At 50.2% G+C, this 22,911-nt stretch overlaps 1 protein-coding gene across 10 annotated transcripts in view; it reads right to left on the bottom strand.

Moving 5' to 3' along the window:
- The window catches only part of LOC138762331 (glycophorin-C-like), a 118,946-nt gene extending 97,814 nt beyond the window's left edge, over positions 1-21,132 (bottom strand). For 2 of the 10 annotated variants that reach the window (XR_011356892.1, XR_011356900.1), the window contains exon 1: positions 20,910-21,126. Coding sequence is in view for 1 of the 10 variants with exons in the window: in XM_069936104.1 (XP_069792205.1) it covers positions 10,126-10,162 (37 nt within the window). In the remaining 9 variants the exon portion in view is untranslated. Of the gene's footprint in view, positions 1-10,125; positions 10,318-16,897; positions 17,077-20,909 lie in introns of all 10 variants that reach the window. The other 8 variants (XR_011356893.1, XR_011356894.1, XR_011356897.1 and 5 more) reach the window with 7 other exon arrangements.
- Between the last annotated feature and the right edge of the window lie 1,779 nt (positions 21,133-22,911).

Here is a 22,911-nt window from a genome sequence, read left to right as displayed (position 1 = left end):
TTAGTATGAATGAAATAAGGAAGACTAGACTAGACTAGAGGAAGTTAAGTAAGTGCTGAGTAGGGATGAAGTCCGATAAGAGTGTGAGGAAGGGTTACGCAAGTGTAATAGAATAAGGGTCTTCTAGTGATAGAAAGAATTAGCAAGTTCTGCATAAAGAATTAGTAACTCCTGGGGGATGAGATGTGTGAATAAGGACAAAGGCAGATTCTTGAATAAGGACAATGACATGATGGGGCCCAGACAGGATACCCCATGGTCTTTCAAGTTTACAGAAACTGCACGTAGACAGACAGAATTACCAAATGCCAAACCAATCCAATGTTGGGGGGGGGGGGGAGGGTATCTCTACACTGAAATGAACTGTATAAAAGTTGGGAGAGCCCCAGTACGTGTGTGTATTCCCAGGGTAAGGGGAAGCACCCAACTTTGCACTGTTGTACAATAAATGTTCTTTGTTCTCAATTTTTGTCTCGAGCGAAATCTGTGAAGGTACTGCTGTTTCTCACAATTGGGGGCTCGTCCGGGATCCCACTCCCTCCACTGACAGAGTGCCCGACGACAGGGGTAGGTGTACCCCGGCTAATTCAGCTGGACTCCCGGGCGATGGGTGACTGGTCAGTGGACGAAGCGAGTGATATCCGAGAAGAGGTATTGAGAACAAACGACGGGAGGACGTTAAGGAAGCGCGCTAGGAATAGCTACTGGATCCCGGTAAGAGGAATTTATTTACCTGCTAGTATGGGGGGAGTGAGTAGCAAGGGAAACAGTCCTGGAGAAGGACGGGAGGATCAGATACCTAAACATAGTCCGTTAGGATTAATGTTATCTGATTGGGGTGCAGGGAAAACCCATGGGAAAGATAAACAGACCATGGTCAGGTATTGCCATCAGGAATGGGTTAATAATCCAATAAAAGGGAGTTCGGCATATTGGCCAAAGTTCGGATCCGACGAGGACTGGATGTGTCAGGCATTGAACATCTGGCTCTACCAAAATCAAGGAGGTAATACCGAGAGCAGAGAATATGGAGCCTGTTGGCTCAGTGGAATGTTTGATCAAATGATTTTGAGTGAAAAGGAATGAAAGAACAAGGATGAGGAACCCTCTGCCGCTAAAATACAAGGATGGGATGTGTTACATTCCCTTCCTCCACGTTATGCTCCCCCTGTGCCAGCTCCTATCACCCTCCTCTCACCTACGCTTTACCCTTCTTTACCTTCCCCTCCACCTCCACAGTTAGAGAAAGAAGAAGAAAGTAGGGGTGGTATGACGACCCGCTCACAGAGTACAAGATTAACGCCTCAATTGACACGAGAGGGAGGAGACTTTGATTATGAGGGTCATTCAGAACATCATAGAGGAGGGGATAAGCCAGAAATGAACTGGATGAGACCTTTACGAGAGGTTCCCTTGGGAGGGGATGTGGGGGGTCTCGGGTTCGTAAATGTGCCTCTGACTAGTACGGAGGTGCGCAATTTTAAGAAGGAAATGGCCTCCCTGATAGAAGACCCTCAGGGATGTGCAGAACAATTAGATCAATTTTTGGGACCTAATATATATATACCTGGGATGAATTAATATCGATCTTTAAGACTCTGTTTACTTTGGATGAGCGTGGAATGATTCGCCAGGCAGGGATTAGTGTCTGGGATAGGGAACACCAAGGGGGACCAGAGGCGATACCTGGAGAAGCTAAATTTCCCCTGGTAAACCCAAATTGGGATAAGACTACTAATGATGGTCGCACACAAATGGAGGAGTACAGGGTTAATCTAATAAAAGGAATGAAGGAATCTGTTCCAAAAGGACAGAACTTTAAGAAGGCATTTGAGGCTCCCCAAGGTCCCAAGGAGACCCCCTCTGCATTTCTGAATAGATTGCGTGCAGCCATACAGCAGTATGGGGGTTGGATATAGGATCCCCAGCAGGTGAACAGTTGGTATTGACGGGCTTTGTTACTAATTCAGCCCCAGATATCAGGAAGAAATTACAAAAGACAAAGAATTGGCATGAACAGGGAATAGCACAGCTTTTACAGATCGCACAAAGGGCATACATCCAGACGTCTGAAGATAAACAGAAAGGAAAGGCTAAGATTTGGATGTAGGCAGTCAAGGAAGTTGTGGAGGGACAGCAGGGAAATGTGTGTGCCAGCTCCTGGACGTTGGGAGGAGCGCCAGGGGTGGGGAAGTAGAGACCAGAGCAGAGGCAGGGGTAGAGGAGAATTCCGGGGACAACGACCATCCCCGGGACCCCATGGAGACCCTGGTAGAAATTGGGAAACAGGAGCATTATTTCGCTATTATTGTAAAAAGGAGGGACACTTTAAGAGGGAATGCCCAATGTGAGCCAGGGAGACGCGATCTTACAGTCTAGTATCTTACAACAGCCCGAGGGTGTTAAAACAGAAGGGACAGTGCTGGTTTCGGGAGTGGGAGGAAGAGATTTTACGGTCCCTATACTAAAGAATGTAAGGATACAAATGGGAGAAAAGATAATAACAGAGGATATTTTACTAGTTCCCCAAGCTGGAGTTTGCTTGTTGGGACGGGATTTACAGGACCAATTGGCTATCGGTACCAGACCACAGGGATCAAGTATCGGGGTTCAATTTTATGTACTAACAGAGGAGGATCGGGAACTAATAAATCCTGCAGTATGGGCAGAAAGAGGCAATAGAAGAGGGTTAGATGTTCCTCCCCTGCAAGTTACTTTGAAAGACCCTGACCAAGTAATTAGACGAAAACAGTATCCAATTCCTATGGCTGGCCGAAAGGGGCTGCAGCCAGTAATTGACCAATTGGTGAAAGATGGTATACTCATACCTTGTATGTCACCTTTTAATACCCCAATTTTACCTGTCTGAAAACCAGACGGTCCTATCGATTAGTGCAGGATTTGAGGGAGTTAAACAAAATCATTCTCACCCGTTATCCGGTCGTACCTAACCCCTATACCACACATGTCAAACTCTGGCCCACGGGCCAAATTTGGCCGACGATATAATTATATTTGGCCTGCAAGATCATTTCAAAAATGTATTAGAGGTGGCCCGCTGGCCGCCGCGCCAGTATAGCGCATGCACAGTAATACAACAAATCCGAGAATGCATTGGCGTCAGCCCGCTAATCGCCCCCACCTCCTCTGTTTACGTTGCAGGGTCTCACCATGGACGCTGGTTTTGGGGCCTGGCTGGTGTCAGGGGAAGCCAAGGCCGCTTCCCAGCGCCCGGAACTGGAGGCCTCGGGCCTGACCTCGCCAGGACCGTTGCCCACTCCCCCTCCCTGCCACAGGCCGATCCGCGACTCACGGTGACGGGGCCGCTGATCCGCCGAGATGCCACCCTGCAGCGAGAGCTGATGCCCCCGCACTGTTGTTGTCCAACCCGATCGCCCGCAAACCCCGCCCTCCCGCACACAGGCCTGAGTAAGGATTATGAACTTTAATCTCAGCATAAAACGATCTTCCAATCGTTTCATGTCACAGTGATAAATATATTCCTGGTTAAAAATGGTCCTGCACCTGGATACAAGCTCATTAGGCATAAAACTTGAAAAGTGTGTAAATCAAAGGATATCTGTACCAATGGAAAAAGGGCATGGCAAATAACCCTGCTAGAGTTCATGCCCACAATCAGTCACCCATTGGATTGTTTCAGGAATCATGTTATTCTCCCACATTCTCAATAGCCCTCAGATTTTACTATTCGACAGCACACTAGCAACATTTGACAAATCCTCTATAGAGAAATATTATTTATTGAATATTTTACTTCTCATTTGTTAATGTTTCTGGAAAGAGTTTATCCAAAACTATTATTAAACATTTATTTTAATAAGAAAAAGTTTAACATTACACAGGTTGAAAGAAGAGAAAACATGCAGATGTTGTTGAAAATTTTCAATAAATATTTAGTTCGGTCCTCGACTTAGTCCAAATTTTTAATTTTGGCCCTCCGTGAATTTGAGTTTGACACCCCTGAGTTAGAGCATGTTTGTTTAGAAGTGGTAGATTTACAGACAAAAATTAGAGATGATTTAAGTGATAAACCTTTACGGGAGGGTGAAAGATGGTTTATTGATGGATCTTCCCGCTGCATTGATGGCATTCGTTATAGCGGGGAAAGTGTAGTGGATGGGAATGATGGAGTTGTGATTGAAGCCAGTCGGCTTCCCGGTCATTGGTCGGCACAATCCTGTGAATTATATGCCCTCTGTAGAGCTCTCCAGGGTTTAGAGGGAAAGGTGGGCACAATCTATACTGACTCAAAGGATGCCTTTGGTGTAGTGCACACATTTGGAAAGATTTGGAAAGAGCGGGGAATGATAACTGGGAAAGGACAAAAGTTGATCCATGAAAACTTAATTGTTCAATCCTTAGATGCTCTTATGTTACCTGAGGAGATAGCTGTAGTTCATGTACGGGGCCATCAACTTATTGACAGTCCTGAAGCACAGGGGAACAGACGGGCAGATGAAGCTGCCAAACAGGCTGCACTCACAAAAAGAATAGATATGCAGCTGTTACTCCCCACCCCACATGAGGTTAAAAAGACTCCCATCTTTTCACAGGAAGAGGAGGTTTATATAAAAGACCAGGGAATGCATCAAACTGCCGATGGGTTGTGGTGGACGGCAGAGGGACGCCAAGTACTGAACAAAGCCTTGGCTCATCAGATTATTGATCAGGTCCACCAGCAGACAGATTGGGGAACACAGGCTTTTGTACGGTCCTTTAATTGCTCGGGAATATACACCATAGCCAAGCAAAGTACTCGGGGGTGCCCAATCGGTCAGCGAGTGAATAAGAAAGTCATGCGCCAGGTAATGCCTGGCGGTCGCGATATAGCCATACGCCCGTTTCAACGACTACAGATTGATTCACGGAATTACCTAAGATAGGGGTTTATAAATACATCCTGGTGATTGTGGATCATTTTACTCGATGGGTTGAGGCTTTCCCGACCCCTAATGATCGTGCTAGCACCGTTATCCGGATATTACTAGTCTGTTATTTCGCGTCAGGGCATTATTCAAACCAATGACTCAGATCGAGGTACACATTTTACCTCTCAGGTACTCCAGGGTGTGTGTAAAGTCCTGGGAATAGATTGGCAGTTACATACCCCATGGCACCCCCAGAGTTCAGGCTGTGTTGAACGGATGAATCAGACCCTGAAAAATCAACTCACTTGACTTCATGAGGAAACTGGCCTCTCCTGGATTAAATGCTTACCCTTAGCTTTAATTAGGACTCGCACAGCTCCTCGTAAGGACCTTGCTGTCTCACCATATGAAGTGATGTTTGGTCTTCCTTACATGGGATTCCACACTGATGCCCCTACCCCTGAGGCTAATGACCAGTACATATCTAAATATTTACAGGGACTTTCAACTTCTCTATATGACTTACGACAGAAGGGTTTATTAGCTCAAAACCCACCCCTGGACTATCCTATTCATTCTGTTAAACCTGGTGATTGGGTATATGTAAAAGCGTGGCAAGACCATAAACTAAAACCGATATGGGATGGCCCTTATTGTGTACTTCTGATTACAGACCCTGTAGTGCGGACAAAAGAAAAGGGGTGGACTCACATACAACGCATTAAACAAGTTAACCCACAAACTAAAGACGTTGATAATACACCCTCCACCTGGCGTGCAGTCTCGCATCCTTCTGGTCTGAAAGTTACGCTACACCGGGAAAAAGTGCTGTAATGTTATTTTTATTAATTGCTGTATTGTTTTTTCTGCTGGTTCCCAATTTTTGGGAAACCACCCAATTGTACACAATGTATTAAGTCCTCCTGGAATAGGGGCAGCAGAGGTGATAATTACTTTGAGGAATGGACAAGTTTACCTTTAGAATGCAGACAGGGCACAGGTATAGAGTCTATTCATAGTGGGGTACCTTATTTAGTATGGTTTAATTCAGGATCCCAACATGGACCAGGGAAACAGACCTGCCCTAGGGGAGTGGATTGGGTTGGCGTCCCGGCCTCTACAGATATTAAAGAGATGAGTGGTAAAAATATGGTACAAAGAAGATGGTGGGAAAATGGTCGGCAGAACATTAGTCAGGGCTATACCTGGAGTCGGGATGAAGGGGGTGTATATGCTAATGCTCACAGACAAGCTGCTACTCACAGGTTAGGTAACAATAAACCGCCCCCCCCCCCCAACTTGGCATCTTGTAAATCATCCTTTGGGTCACGAATACATTCGGAAGGCTAAAGGCCATCACTATAAGGGGGATTCGAGTTGTAAACGGCTCAAGCTACTCCAGAGTACCACAGCTGTTTGGCATTTAAACCGTTTAACCAGACTCCAGGCAGTTTTGATGAATATCACCAAACAGACAGCGACAGCCTTGGATTTATTGGCTGAAGAACAATGACAGATACGAGCTACAGCTTATCAAAACCGCCTGGCTCTTGAGATCGATTGATGAGAATGGTCACAATCGTCAGGCGGTTGAACTTTTTACTGGTGACTGGAGGTGGATACACACAGCCCTTATAGCAGTTGGACTCGTTATTTTAGCCATCGTGATACTTCCCTGCCTAATGACTTGTGTGCAGTGTTTAATTCAACGGACCCTTCGTCAGATCACTACAACCCAAAGGATGTGTTTCCCAAACTCGGTCTGATGATGCTGAGAATACAGTTCGTTTGCTGACTCGCTGGGAAAAAAGACCAAGTTTCCAGTTGAGAATTTACTAAGCGTAGCTAAAGAAAAAGTGCGGATTGTGAGAGATACTAGAATATAGGAAGTAAAACTAGTGAATGAAATAAGGAAGACTAGACTAGAGGAAGTTACGTAAGTGCTGAGTAGGGATGAAGTCCGATGAGAGTGTGAGGAAGGGTTACGCAAGTGTAATAGAATAAGGGTCTTCTAGTGATAGAAAGAATTAGCAAGTTCTGCATAAAGAATTAGTAACTCCTGGGGGATGAGATGTGTGAATAAGAACAAAGGCAGATTCATGAATAAGGACAATGACATGATGGGGCCCAGACAGGATACCCCATGGTCTTTCAAGTTTACAGAAACTGCAAGTAGGCAGACAGAATTACCAAATGCCAAACCAATCCAGGAGGCAGAAGAATGTTAGGGGGGGGAGGGTACCTCTACACTGAAATGAACAGTATAAAAGTTGGGTGAGCCCCAGTATGTGTGTGTATTCCCAGGGTAAGGGGAAGCACCCAACTTTGCACCGTTGTACAATAAATGTTCTTTGTTCTCAATTTTTGTCTCGAGCGAAATCTGTGAAGGTACTGCTGTTTCTCACAATCTCATTTCTCTCGCATTTTTCTTGTACTACTTATATCCAAAGTTGTCTTAACAATTGCCTCAACCAAAGGAACAAAACAATTATCAACAATAGTGTTAAACAGATCTTCATATCCAAGTAGGGAGCCGAGTGTCGAGTGGTACATATTACTCTCATTCACACCCTCAGTGATCCACATTCCTCCATTCTGACAACCTTCCCAAGTCTCTGCACACTTGTGGCCTGATTCTCCACGTATTCCACTCCTCATCATCGACCAGCTCTATTGATGAGTCTCTCGAGTGTCACATTATAGCTATTCCCTTGCCTTCCCCTCATAATTCTGTGCCCTTGGTCCTCAAAAACAATTTTTGAGAAGAGTTTTGTTTTCTGTTTAAACAATCGACACCCCCTCATGATTTTACTCTTAAACTTTGTTGCTCAAAGGAGAACAAATCAAACCTATTCTAAATGTAGCCAAAAAAGCTCATTCCTAAAACTATTTTAGAACATCTTGTTCATGCCTTTTCAAAGACATTCACATCCTTCCAGAAACACTAGGAATAGAACTCTATACAGCTTTCAAATTGTTGCCCAACCAAGTTTTATTGTGAAAAGTTCAGCAATCAGTTCTCTGCTTTCGAGTTGTGCTTTTATTGTCCTTCCATTACTTTTAACTATCACGCCCAGTTCCTCATGTAATTTCTAAGATAAACTACTGTGACATGAAGGATGTGATAGTACATCATTGGCCTATTGCTGGGGGCAACCTCTGTACCTGCAGGAATCTGAGGGGACAGGACAACACCTGGCCGGCTGTCAATCAGTCGACCTGAATGGATCAAGCCCCACACGGTCGGGTGTCAATCATCCTCTGGGATTAAAAGCCTGCGCCGGCCTCCCGAGGCCTCACTCAGAATTGCTGCAGCTACAGCCAGCCTGGCTCTGTGGAAGTCTTTGTGGATTAAAGCCAATTGTACAGTCTTTACCTTGTGTGTGTGATTCTGGCTAACAGCGCTCCACTATTTAATCCACAAAATTTTCCCATGGCTGCCATGGAAAAACTCCTGAGTGCAGGGAGCCGAGAGGTTGACCCACACCACCCGGAAGCCCAGACATGCTTCGAGATCTGGCAGCACGCGGTCGAGGCACACAAGGGCAACATCCTGGACTCTGATCGGAAGAGGTTGGTCCTATTCCAGTCAAAGCTGGGTCCCCGCACCTTCCAGGTAACCAAAGGCTGCTCCACGTACAAGAGCGCAATGGAGACTCTCTTGTACAAGCCCCCCATGAATATGGTCTGTGCAAGGTACCTCCTCAACACCTGAGCCCAGCAACCCGGGGAGTCGGCTGAGTCTTACCTGGGACACTTGCGAGAGCTGGCCTGACCGTGTCTGGCTGAACCCAGGGTAGGTGCAGAGGTAGTCAAGAGGCTGATCTGGGATGCCTTCATCCGAGGGCTACACTCGAGGGCCATCCGGCAGAGGCTATGCCCTAACTAGGACTGTGAAAGTGGTCCAAACCCTGGAAGCAGCAGCCCTGCATGTCGAAACCTTCGATTCCTGGTTCCCCCAGACTCCCTCATAGCCCTCTCACACTGCAGCTGCAGCCCCAGGCTGAGCTGGAGAGGAGAATGTTGCTGCGGCAGGCGCCCGGCGCTCCTGTAAGTACTGTGGGTCAGATCGACGATCGCGCCAAAACTGCCCAACTAGGAACCAGTATTGTTCCTGACGTGGCAAAAAAGGCCACTTTGCAATAGTGTGCCTCTCGAAACCTGCTGCAGCTCAGCGGCCCTATATGACCTTCCTACTTCCTCCGCGAACCACCCCCCACGTGTGCATGCCGGGTGGCACCATTGTTCCCGTGAAGACTTCCGCCTTCCCCGTCTTCGAACATGCAACATCAGGCCCCACCAGCAACTGTCGCAGCGTGTGCCCCAAGCATCTGCACCAGCCCTCGCTGAGAACTACAGCGACATCACTTCCAGCTCATGGTGTGATGTCACTTCCGGCTGACAGAACAACTTCACTGCAGCCAGCCGTGATGACGTCACTTCCCCAGGCACAGCGGACACGGCTGGGGAAGGAGGCCAGCCACACAGCAGCTCCCCACATGCCGCCGCCATCTTGGGCCAGGGAGCACCCGACATGGAGGGCCCCCAACATCGTTGAGAACAACGTGGTCAACATGGGCGATGACCAGGCCGCCCTACCGACACTCCCCTTGCCTCCGGGTGCCATCAGCTGCCACACGTCGCACCCAGCGATTGACGGCAATGTTGTCGACACGGGCGATGACCAAGCCATCCTACCGGCGCTCCCCATGCCTCGGGAGGCCATTGGCTACTGCACGCTGCACCTCACAACCAAAGTCGATGTGGTCAACATGGGTGATGACCAGGCTGCCCTATCAACATTCCCCATCCCTCCGGATAGTGACTCAGAGTGGTCCTGGCCGCCACCACGCTGACCAGGGACATTCCTCACGATCTCAGGCGCTCCATGATGGTCATGCGAGTCAACGGGCAGGTAACAAAGTGCCTGTTCGACAGTGGCAGCACCTAGAGCTTTATTCACCTGAGTGTGGCCCATTCCATAAGGTTAAAGGTCCACTCGACCACCTGCTCGATCACCCTCGCCAGCAAGGATAAGTCTGTTGGTACCCTCGGGCGCTACTTGGTTAATATAACGGTGGGAGGGGAGACTTACACAGGATTCAGGCTCCTGGTCATGCCCACACTCTGCACACCACTCCTCCTGGGCCTGGATTTCCAGTGCCACCTCCAGAGTGTCACCCTTGCTTTCGGGGAGCCTCAACCTCCACTCACATTACACACCATGCCAACCTACCAGCTCCGCCAACCTGCGGCCTCTCCACACTGTGCATCACCCCAGCAGCGCTCTTTCCATATCTTGCACTAGGCTGCAAGCCGATCGCCACCAGAAGTAGGCGCTATTGTGCTCCAGACAGGGACTTCATCAAGGTGGAGGTGCGGTGACTCCTGGCGGAAGGCGTTATAGAGCCCTTGGAGAGCCCAAATCCTGGTGGTCAAAGGGGGAAGTAAGCAGAGGATAGTCGTGGATTACTGCCAGACCATTAATTGGTACACCTAGCTGGATGCCTAGCCCCTGCTGAGGATCGCCGACATGGTCAATGAGATTGCCCGCAACCGGGTTTTCTCCACGATTGACTGAAGTTGGCGTATCACCAAATCCCTATCCACACAAAGGACGACCCCTACACCATCTTTAAGGTGGACGAGCACCTGTACCAGTTCCACCAGGTTCCTTTTGGGGTCATGAATGGGGTCTCTGTCTTCCAGCGGAAGATGGATCGCATGGTAGACCGGCCAAGCTGAAGGCGACGTTCCCATATCTGGATAACGTCATTATCTGTGGCTGTGACTAGCAGGACCATGATGCTAACCTGGAAAAATTCCTCCAGACAGCCACAGAGCTGAACCTCATTTACAACGAGGAGGAGTGTGTGTTCAGCACCACCTGCTTCGCCATCCTGGGGTACATCGTGGCCCATGGAGTTGTCGGCCCAGATCTGGAAAGGATGCACCCATTAATGGAGTTACCCCTCCCTCCCCCCACAGTAAACGCCCTCCGTAGGTGCCTGGGCCTATTCTCTTATTACTCGCAGTGGGTCCCTCACTTCTTGGACAAGTTCCGCCCACTGGTCCAAGCCACAACTTTTCTCCTCCCACCTGAGGCGCAGGCAGCCTTCACCTGCATCAGGCAAGACATCGCGGACACCACAATGGAGGCTGTGGTTGAGGACTCCCCCTTCCAGGTGGAGAGCGATGCCACCGAGGTGGCCTTCGTTGCTACCCTCAACCAAGGGGGACGCCCCATCGCTGCCTTCTCCTGGACCATCCACGGCTCCGAGCTAGGGCACTCCGCCATTGAAAAAGAGGCCCAGGCGATTGTGGAAGCGGTCCACCACTGGCCTCATGGGCCAGCAGGCCATGGCATTCATGTTTAACACTACTCACAAGAGCAAGATAAAGAACGAGAAGATCCTGCACTGGAGAGTCAAGCTGGCAACCTACAGCTATGACATTCAGTACCGCCCCGGGAAGTTTAACAACTCCCCTGATGCCCTCTCTTGCACCTTCACGTCTATGCATGACGACAGGTTGCAGGCATTGCATGAGCCCCTCTGCCATCCGGGCGTCACCCAGTTGTACCATTTTGTTAAGTCCCAAAATCTGCCGTACACCATCAGGGACATGACCGAGGCCTGTCGGGTCTGTGCGGAGTGTAAACCCCATTTCTTCCACAACCCCCGACCCCAGGCCCACATTGTAAAGGCTACTTGGCCTTTCGAGCATCTCGGCATGGACTTCAAAGATCCCCTGCCTTCCATGAACCGAAACATCTACTTCATCATGGTAGTGGACAAGTACTCATGCTTCCCTTTCGCCATCCCTTGTCTGGACACCTCCACGGCCACCATCATCAGGGCTTTGGGGCAGATTTTCACCATGTTTGGCTACCCCGCCTTCATCCTCAGCAAACGGGGGTCTAGTTTCATGAGCAATAATCTGTGCCAGTACCTGACAGCGAGGGGCATCGCGACCAGTTGCACAACAAGCTATAACCCGAGAGGCAAGTGGAACATGAGAATGGGGTGGTCTGGAAGGCAGTCCTCCTGGCTCTCAGGTCAAAAAGGGTGGGGCATTGAGTACTGGCAGGACGTCCTGCCCAACCCTGCCCAAGGCGCTCCATGCCATTCAGTCGCTGCTGTGCACGGCTACCAACGAGACCCCTCATGAACGCCTGTTCTCATTCCCCAGGAGGTCAGCGACTGGAATGTCACTTCCAGCATGGCTCACGTCCCTGGGACCGGTGCTTCTGTGTAAGCATGTATGGACACACAAGGCCGAAGCCCTTCATGCAAACCATAACTACGCTTGCGTTAGGTTCAGCAGTGGCAGGGAGGACACCATCTCAACCAGGGACCCGGCAGCAGCAGGAGCACCTACCACACCACACCACCCTCCAACCCAGGACAATAATGACCAGGCATACATCCCTGTCCCCATGCAGCTATGGGGCACAAAGGGCCTCCTTGACCACCAGGGGCCCACTTCAGCCTTAGGAGATGAACATGACCCCCCCTCCACCCACCCAATTTGACCAGCATACATCGACCCCAGCCCCGCTGGCCACCCCTCTATGCGGCACCACATAATCCACGCACACCCCTGCCGCCAGCCCCCCCTCTCTCACTCTCTTCCCCCCCTCTCTCACTCTCTTCCCCCCCTCTCTCACTCTCTTCCCCCCTCTCTCACTCTCTTCCCCCCCTCTCTCACTCTCTTCCCCCCCTCTCTCACTCTCTTCCCCCCCTCTCTCACTCTCTTCCCCCCCTCTCTCACTCTCTTCCCCCCCTCTCTCACTCTCTTCCCCCCCTCTCTCACTCTCTTCCCCCCCTCTCTCACTCTCTTCCCCCCTCTCTCACTCTCTTCCCCCCCTCTCTCACTCTCTTCCCCCCCTCTCTCACTCTCTTCCCCCCCTCTCTCACTCTCTTCCCCCCCTCTCTCACTCTCTTCCCCCCCTCTCTCACTCTCTTCCCCCCTCTCTCACTCTCTTCCCCCCCTCTCTCACTCTCTTCCCCCCCTCTCTCACTCTCTTCCCCCCTCTCTCACTCTCTTCCCCCCCTCTCTCACTCTCTTCCCCCCTCTCTCACTCTCTTCCCCCCCTCTCTCACTCTCTTCCCCCCTCTCTCACTCTCTTCCCCCCCTCTCTCACTCTCTTCCCCCCCTCTCTCACTCTCTTCCCCCCCTCTCTCACTCTCTTCCCCCCTCTCTCACTCTCTTCCCCCCTCTCTCACTCTCTTCCCCCCCTCTCTCACTCTCTTCCCCCCCTCTCTCACTCTCTTCCCCCCCTCTCTCACTCTCTTCCCCCCTCTCTCACTCTCTTCCCCCCCTCTCTCACTCTCTTCCCCCCCTCTCTCACTCTCTTCCCCCCCTCTCTCACTCTCTTCCCCCCTCTCTCACTCTCTTCCCCCCCTCTCTCACTCTCTTCCCCCCCTCTCTCACTCTCTTCCCCCCCTCTCTCACTCTCTTCCCCCCCTCTCTCACTCTCTTCCCCCCTCTCTCACTCTCTTCCCCCCTCTCTCACTCTCTTCCCCCCCTCTCTCACTCTCTTCCCCCCCTCTCTCACTCTCTTCCCCCCCTCTCTCACTCTCTTCCCCCCTCTCTCACTCTCTTCCCCCCCTCTCTCACTCTCTTCCCCCCCTCTCTCACTCTCTTCCCCCCCTCTCTCACTCTCTTCCCCCCCTCTCTCACTCTCTTCCCCCCCTCTCTCACTCTCTTCCCCCCCTCTCTCACTCTCTTCCCCCCCTCTCTCACTCTCTTCCCCCCCTCTCTCACTCTCTTCCCCCCCTCTCTCACCTCTTCCCCCCTCTCTCACTCTCTTCCCCCCTCTCTCACTCTCTTCCCCCCCTCTCTCACTCTCTTCCCCCCCTCTCTCACTCTCTTCCCCCCCTCTCTCACTCTCTTCCCCCCCTCTCTCACTCTCTTCCCCCCCTCTCTCACTCTCTTCCCCCCCTCTCTCACTCTCTTCCCCCCCTCTCTCACTCTCTTCCCCCCCTCTCTCACTCTCTTCCCCCCCTCTCTCACTCTCTTCCCCCCCTCTCTCACTCTCTTCCCCCCCTCTCTCACTCTCTTCCCCCCCTCTCTCACTCTCTTCCCCCCCTCTCTCACTCTCTTCCCCCCCTCTCTCACTCTCTTCCCCCCCTCTCTCACTCTCTTCCCCCCCTCTCTCACTCTCTTCCCCCCCTCTCTCACTCTCTTCCCCCCCTCTCTCACTCTCTTCCCCCCCTCTCTCACTCTCTTCCCCCCCTCTCTCACTCTCTTCCCCCCCTCTCTCACTCTCTTCCCCCCCTCTCTCACTCTCTTCCCCCCCTCTCTCACTCTCTTCCCCCCCTCTCTCACTCTCTTCCCCCCCTCTCTCACTCTCTTCCCCCCCTCTCTCACTCTCTTCCCCCCCTCTCTCACTCTCTTCCCCCCCTCTCTCACTCTCTTCCCCCCCTCTCTCACTCTCTTCCCCCCCTCTCTCACTCTCTTCCCCCCCTCTCTCACTCTCTTCCCCCCCTCTCTCACTCTCTTCCCCCCCTCTCTCACTCTCTTCCCCCCCTCTCTCACTCTCTTCCCCCCCTCTCTCACTCTCTTCCCCCCCTCTCTCACTCTCTTCCCCCCCTCTCTCACTCTCTTCCCCCCCTCTCTCACTCTCTTCCCCCCCTCTCTCACTCTCTTCCCCCCCTCTCTCACTCTCTTCCCCCCCTCTCTCACTCTCTTCCCCCCCTCTCTCACTCTCTTCCCCCCCTCTCTCACTCTCTTCCCCCCCTCTCTCACTCTCTTCCCCCCCTCTCTCACTCTCTTCCCCCCCTCTCTCACTCTCTTCCCCCCCTCTCTCACTCTCTTCCCCCCCTCTCTCACTCTCTTCCCCCCCTCTCTCACTCTCTTCCCCCCCTCTCTCACTCTCTTCCCCCCCTCTCTCACTCTCTTCCCCCCCTCTCTCACTCTCTTCCCCCCCTCTCTCACTCTCTTCCCCCCCTCTCTCACTCTCTTCCCCCCCTCTCTCACTCTCTTCCCCCCCTCTCTCACTCTCTTCCCCCCCCTCTCTCACTCTCTTCCCCCCCTCTCTCACTCTCTTCCCCCCCTCTCTCACTCTCTTCCCCCCCTCTCTCACTCTCTTCCCCCCCTCTCTCACTCTCTTCCCCCCCTCTCTCACTCTCTTCCCCCCCTCTCTCTCATCTTCCCCCCCTCTCTCTCTCTCTTCCCCCCCTCTCTCTCTCTTCCCCCCCTCTCTCACTCTCTTCCCCCCCTCTCTCACTCTCTTCCCCCCCTCTCTCACTCTCTTCCCCCCCTCTCTCACTCTCTTCCCCCCCTCTCTCACTCTCTTCCCCCCCTCTCTCACTCTCTTCCCCCCCTCTCTCACTCTCTTCCCCCCCTCTCTCACTCTCTTCCCCCCCTCTCTCACTCTCTTCCCCCCCTCTCTCACTCTCTTCCCCCCTCTCTCACTCTCTTCCCCCCCTCTCTCACTCTCTTCCCCCCCTCTCACTCTCTTCCCCCCCTCTCTCACTCTCTTCCCCCCCTCTCTCACTCTCTTCCCCCCCTCTCTCACTCTCTTCCCCCCCTCTCTCACTCTCTTCCCCCCCTCTCTCACTCTCTTCCCCCCCTCTCTCACTCTCTTCCCCCCCTCTCTCACTCTCTTCCCCCCCTCTCTCACTCTCTTCCCCCCCTCTCTCACTCTCTTCCCCCCCTCTCTCACTCTCTTCCCCCCCTCTCTCACTCTCTTCCCCCCCTCTCTCACTCTCTTCCCCCCCTCTCTCACTCTCTTCCCCCCCTCTCTCACTCTCTTCCCCCCCTCTCTCACTCTCTTCCCCCCCTCTCTCACTCTCTTCCCCCCCTCTCTCACTCTCTTCCCCCCCTCTCTCACTCTCTTCCCCCCCTCTCTCACTCTCTTCCCCCCCTCTCTCACTCTCTTCCCCCCTCTCTCACTCTCTTCCCCCCCTCTCTCACTCTCTTCCCCCCTCTCTCACTCTCTTCCCCCCCTCTCTCACTCTCTTCCCCCCCTCTCTCACTCTCTTCCCCCCCTCTCTCACTCTCTTCCCCCCCTCTCTCACTCTCTTCCCCCCCTCTCTCACTCTCTTCCCCCCTCTCTCACTCTCTTCCCCCCTCTCTCACTCTCTTCCCCCCCTCTCTCACTCTCTTCCCCCCCTCTCTCACTCTCTTCCCCCCCTCTCTCACTCTCTTCCCCCCCTCTCTCACTCTCTTCCCCCCCTCTCTCACTCTCTTCCCCCTCTCTCTCACTCTCTTCCCCCCCTCTCTCACTCTCTTCCCCCCCTCTCTCCTCCCTCTCGCTCCCTCCCCCCTCTCTCTCTTACATGGTAAGAAAGTTTTAAGGTGATTTTCAACATCAATTATTCAAAATCCATAAAATGCACCCAAAAATGTTCAGGAAGCAAAATTTTCATTGTTAAAGTGTGAGCTGTTAAGATGATTGGCCAAAATTTTTTTTTTTTTTTTTTTGTAAAGTGAGATGGGAAACCCTCAGAAATCTTGAAATAGTTGGGACTAGGAAGACATTGATTTGGTGCTAGATTTTTAAACAATGGCAGATTTCAGAATGCAATTAAATAAACACTAGGGGAAGCAATGCCATTGTGATGGGAATCACTGCACTAACCTATTCAACAGTACAAGAAATAGGAGTAGGCCATTCAGCCCCTTGAGTCTGTTCTACTAATCAACAATATGGCAACTGATCAAGGAGGTGCCACATCTGCTCCACCTAAAATTGGGACAATGCCAGTTCATCTTTTGCTGGACTTGATACCTGATCCACGTTTGCAGCTTGGTATTGCTGTGATTGCCCAGAATTACACAGGAGAAAACAAGCTCTCCAGTGATATCCCTGGCCAGGTCTTCTGCAATGGATCTTCACTGCAACAGGGGTGCAAAAGTTACATTTTTTCAGCCATTATTTTCAAATTAATTGAGCATGAAATAATTTAGACATTTTATTGTGGCAGCAATAAAATGGTGCAGTTTGTAGAGCTGATGCCCCCAATCTTCATCTGGTTCAGTCTTAACTCAATGCTTACCTGACGAAGGGCCCAGGTCTGAAGCTTTGGTTACCCTTCACTTCCTATGGATTCCGTGTGACCTGCTGACTTTCTCGACCCCAACATCTGCAGACTTTCTTTCAACATTCTCCCCAATCATGGCAATGGTTTCTTCCACAATCCAAAGAGTGATTGGTAAGCTGACTGGCCATCCTTGACTTGTCCCAGGTGAGTGGTTAGAATTAGGGGGAAGTTAAAGAGAATACAGGGAAAATGAAACAAAATTACTGTCGGATTAGATCAGTGGTTTTCAAACTTTTTCTTTCCACTCACGTACCACTTTAAGTAATCCCTATGCCATAGGTGTTCTGTGATTAGTGAGGAATTGCTTAAGGTGGCATGTGGGTGAAAAAAAAGTTTGAAAACCACTGTTTTAATCGTATCCAATTGACTCGTTATGTGCACGGTTTCATGTCTCCAAAGGAGATGCGTCAATGACAATTTTTCTCAAGCAAAATATTTCAGTAACAATTGGATCTAGAGCAGTGATTCGCAACCTTTCTACCCCCACTCGTATCCCACCTTAAGCAATCCCTTACTAATCACAAAGCTCCTATGGCATAGGGATTTCTTAAAGTGGTACGTGAATGGAAAGGAAAGGTTTGAAAACCACTGGATTAGTCTAATGCAAGAACAATGAAGGTTTAAGGTTCCTTTTCAAGGTTCCTAATATTGTTATGTAATAATACACAAGAATGTAATATGCATATATAATAGACCAACTTTTGTCTGTAGTAAGGCATTAACCGATGCTCTTTGCAACAAGAGACAGCCCTTTCAAGACTGAGTCTGTGGATTCACTTCCAGCATTCCTGAAGCCACACAAACCTCTGCTCAAATTATTGCCAGCCTGAGTACCAGGTCCAAAACTGATATGATCAGTAAGTCTTCAGCACACAAGGCCCTTCAGGAGCCCTCAGATCCATCTCAAATCCTAGTTCTGATTCCTGGTTCCCATGAGCCGGCCTCCAGCGGCCCATAGCCTGTATGAGTCGCCTACACCCCTCAGCTTGTGAGAGTCCTTTGGCCAGAAGTCGCCAACTGACTGCAGCCTGTGTGTGTCGTCCTTCAGCCGCTGAGCCCCTTTCAGGCCTGCGGCTGAGGTCACCATCCTGCAGGGTCATCTCGCAGGCTTCTCTGACTCAATGCGGTTTGTTTTCCCTATTTCCGATGCCCTGCACTGGTCCAGTTCTCCCCTGGAGTCTGCAACCCCTCACGGTCTGCTGCCTAGCACGGGTACCGCTCTTGGACGCAGACCTCCCTGGGCACAGGATTTTTTTTAAAAAACACCTGATGTCAGCTCCTTTAACAGTTCTTTAAAGCACATATTGGAGCAGTCATCATCCGAACAGGGCAATAGGACTCTGCGGAAGAGTTCTGTGTCTCTGCTCCCCACTCTCCTGTTTCTGCACTACCGTTGCCGGGATAGGAACTCCACCCTTGCTGCCTCTTTCTTATGGTTTGGGCTACGAGGGTGGGAAGGATTCGACTGATGAGGAGTAGGTTTGCATAGCTCGACCCAACACTGCAGACCAAAAGGCCTGTACTGTGCTATATGTTTGGGTACTGGATGGTCTGCAAGGACTGGTCTGTTTGCACATCACATGACATTATTTAAAAATAATTAAAGCAGTTTCCCAGCTCTCTCTTTTTTTTCGCACAATATGAAGGTCTGCTGATTGGCTTTGATTTGTGTCTAAAGCTAACAGAACAAATAGTTTTCTGAACCATTTCCATGGTAGCAGGTACACATGGCCAGCAATGTTAACCCTCTTCATCTCGATCAGGCAAGCACAGAGATGATCTGGCCCAATGCACGCCATTATTTTAATGACAAGAAAGTAAAAATATGGTGCTAGAGAAACTCAGCAGGTCAAACAGTGGACTTTATATAGCAAAGATAAAAGATACAGAACCAATGTACATCGGAGAGACTGGACTCACACTAAGGAGATCGCTTCGCTCCTTCAACACATCCACATCAGTGACAGGGATCTCCCAGTGGCCAACCATTTCAACACTGCATCCCACTCCTACGCAGACATGTCTGTCCATGGCCTCACATACTATCCCACCAAGACCACCTGTAAATGCGCGGAGTAAGATGTAATTTTCTGTCTGGGCACTCTCCAACCGGATAGCACTAACATCAACTTCTCCAGTTTCTGCTGGCCCACTCCCTGTCCTCCCTCCCTTCCCCATCTTCTTTCCTGCAGCTCTCCACCCCTTCCCTCTCCATTCACAGTGCCTTCTCTCCTCCCCCTGTTTACTGGTGAGCTCTCCCTCCTTCTCCACCTATTACCTCCTACCTTTGGTACTGTACTCCGCCCCTGTCCCCTCCCCCCCCAATCATTCTGTTTGGGTGCCTCCCTACATTATTTCATACACAATGAAGGGGCTCTTTAGTTCTGAATCTTTATCTTTGCTACAGAGTAATAATGTTTGACCTGCTGAGCTTCTCCAGCATCGTGTTTGTTTTAGATTCAAGATTCAATTTATTATCACAGTAATAAAACAGTGTTATATTACGTGAAATTTCTTTTATCCTATTGCAAGGCAGATTTGCCATTGGCAGAAATTGCCTGAAGCGACTCTTACAGCCAGAGAAAGAGAAGCAAAAGAGAGCCCCTCAGAATGTCCACAGATTTGCTCCCAGCGATTCCACAGCCACACAGGATCCAGTCCAAGCCATTGGCAACCCAAGCTCCAGATCTGAACCTCGTCATGGTCAGGAACCCTTCAGTGCCCTCTATACTCCCTCGCATCCTGGTTCCGAAACTTGGTAACCCTCCAACCAGTTTGTGCCAGTCTCTAGCTGTCCACAGTTTCTGCAGGTTCCACTACTCGAGTCACCAGCCACATGCACCGGTCCCTCAGCTGCAGAGCCCCTCACTGGTCTGCTACCATTGTTTCCTCCGCATCAATGTCTCAGACTGGAGGGGGGGGGGGGGGGAGATAGGGTGATCTTCCCATCCTCTAGTGCCCTGTTCCAGTCCTCCACTTCCCCAGAGTCTGCAACCCCTGCGGTCACAGGATTTCAAATAAAACCACCATCAGCTCACTCAACAGGCCATTCAAAGCCCATATGGAGTTGAGGCAGTCAATTGGGTGGCTGGACCCCACAGGAGTGCTGCATCTCTGCACCCCACTGGTCCACACCAGCAGCACCGCCATAATCCTCTAATATGTGAAGCTCTGCTTATTGGCTTTGATTTCTATCTGAAGCCAGCAGGGCTTAGATTCTTGCAAACCATTTCCATGGTGCACATGGCCAACAACATTAACCTTCTTTATCCAGAACAGCAACCACAGAGACAATCATTATGTTAAAAACACTGAATGGAATGGCAAGAACCCGATTGTTCTGCAAAAGAGCTGGCACAGATTAAATGGGAAGAATGGTCTCATTTGGTATTCTATGGGCTGAAACACAGATTATTTTCCCCAACACACACACACACAGCTGCACTCTTAAACAGCAATTCCACTTATCACTCAGACAGGACAGATCAGGTGAAAAATAGAATGCTCTGTCCCAGTGAGAATCTTCCCACTTAACAGCTGGCAAACTGCATGCTACTCGACACAAGGGTCATGCGGTGGACTAAATGGCTGTAACTAGCACGCTGGAGAAATAAAGCCTTTAAAAGAATCACAGACCACCAGAAGTTGTAGGAATTAAGTGTGAAATAACTTTCCAAACCCTTGAAGGCTCCAATGAATGTTAAATGCTGTAACAATACTGTTGTGTATTTAAATTAAAGCTGCCTGCAGTCACTTCACTCAGATTTTTTTTATATACATTCACTGCCCTTGAGAAGTTTACTTGAAATGCAATCTTTTCCTCTGTGGTCCAATGTAATTTTTCAGAGAACATGTGTTGGACTAAAAAGCCGATTCCCCACTGCCAGGAGTTTAACAAGGCTGAATGAACTCCACAACTTACTCTGAGGAAGAAAAGTGCCCTACACACACACATATAAGAACTCACCTCTCGATACTGCCTCAGAAGGGTTGTGGCAAGGAAAGAGAATAAATCTCTCTGCTTCAAGCTGCCCACTTCTCGCAGCCTCAGCTTCCTACTGGCTGAGGGTCAAACACAGAAAGAACTGTCTTTGAACCTGACTGCAGGCTTCTCTGAGGTCTACAACTGGGAGGGCCTGAGCTCTGCCACTTCAAATTTCCTGTTGCACTACTTGCTGTGCGCCTTTCAGAGCTGGGACCAATTATTGACACAAACCCCTCCCATGCAAATTTGAAGCAGCTGCCTACTGATCTCTGGGGCTCTTATGTAACAAGAGGCCAGTTTGCCGGGAGATTCCTGTAGCTTCAATGAGGCCAAGCCTCTCGGAGATATTACAACAGCTCCCCATCCTGCCCTTGCATAGAATAGCTTGAAAATAACTCCGTTCATCTACTCCACAGCTCCATTATACATCATTTAACGCTTTGTAATATTAAATGATGAATCTTATCTGCAACTGATTCTTTACTCCCATTTTATATATGTCCCTCATTCCAAAATAAGAATCTGACTCAACATACAACAAATCTAGGCTTTGGGAGTGTGCACTCAATAACTCAAAAGACTGGAGTTACAGAACAAAAGATTTTTATTCACAATAAACTTGAAGGTCATCCTGTACGATGACCCAGGCTTTCTGGTGAGTGGTTAAGGTGTTGGAGCCTTTATACAAGGTTGTAGCATGATAAAAGCTCTCACAACTGGAGGGAGAACAAATGCTTTAATTAGCTTGTAACTAAAGGTAGAGTCTCACAGTCATCTTCAGAAGGTTCTGGGTTTAGGTGGGAAACCAGGGTTATATGTGAGCAGATGGGGGCAGGGCCAACTATCAGTACAACACCCTACCAGTGAATCCCAATTCACTGCATTCACGCCTTCCAGTAGAATTTAGGGCAGGGGTGGCCAACCTTTTAATTTTACATTTTTAATTTAGACATACAGCACCATAACAGGCTAGTTCAGTCTATGTGTCTATGGCGCCCAATTAACCTACACTTCTGGTACATATAAATGGCCTGAAATGGCCTGTTTCCATGCTGTATGTCTAAATTAAAGATTAAAAATTAAAAGGTTGGCTACCCCTGATTTAGGGTCTGTGAATGAAGATAGAGAACATGGGTTCAGAAACAAATGGTTAAAAAAAAATATACTGTAATTTACAAATTTACAGATTTAAGCGGTCCAGAGGTCTGGAGATCCTGGTGGAGCGCCTTAGCACCTGCGGGCCTTGGACTCTTTGAGTCTCCTGGTCCCCGTGTGAGGGAGGAGAGGTGGGCTGGGTCTCCAGTTCTACAGTTGGGGGGAGGGGGGGATTGCATTTTCCTCTGAACCAGATCCCCTGAGGCCCTGACTGGGAGTGGTGGGAATGAACTCCGTGGCTCACAGGGCACCTGAGGCAATGGACCCTCTGTTCCAGTGGGTGCCAGGTCCCTGGTGGAGATGGTGTCCTCCCTGTACACCACATAGGCATCCGTGGGGTTGGCGTGGAGCAGTTTCATCCTTTCCACCAGGGGGTCGGTCTTGCTTCTCCTCACGTGCTTCCTGAGAAGGACTGGACCAGGGGTGGTGAGCCGGGTTGGGAGCATAGTTCCTGATGCCGACCTTCTCTCGAAAGTGAATAGGAGCTCGTGAGGAGTAGCGTTGGTCGCAGTACATAGTAGCGACCGGATGGAATGGAGCGCCGTAGGGAGGACTTCCTGCCAGCATGAATCTGAAAGGCCTTTTGACTCCAGGGCCAGTTTGACAGCCTTCCAGACTGTGGCATTCTCTTTTTCAACCTGCCCATTCCCCTGGGGATTGGAGCCAGTAGTCCTGCTGGACGCGATGCCCCTCGCCAGCAGTTATGTGGCCATCACTCATAAAGGCTGAGCACCGGTCACTATGAATATAGCTGGGATACCTGAACAGGGCAAAAATGGAATCTAGGGCCTTTATGATTGACGAAGTGGACGTGGCTGGACATGGGATT

This window comes from Narcine bancroftii, chromosome 4 (assembly GCF_036971445.1).
Source record: "Narcine bancroftii isolate sNarBan1 chromosome 4, sNarBan1.hap1, whole genome shotgun sequence".
NCBI classification, from domain to species: Eukaryota; Metazoa; Chordata; class Chondrichthyes; order Torpediniformes; family Narcinidae; genus Narcine; species Narcine bancroftii.
This window is presented reverse-complemented; position numbering and strand designations above follow the sequence as displayed.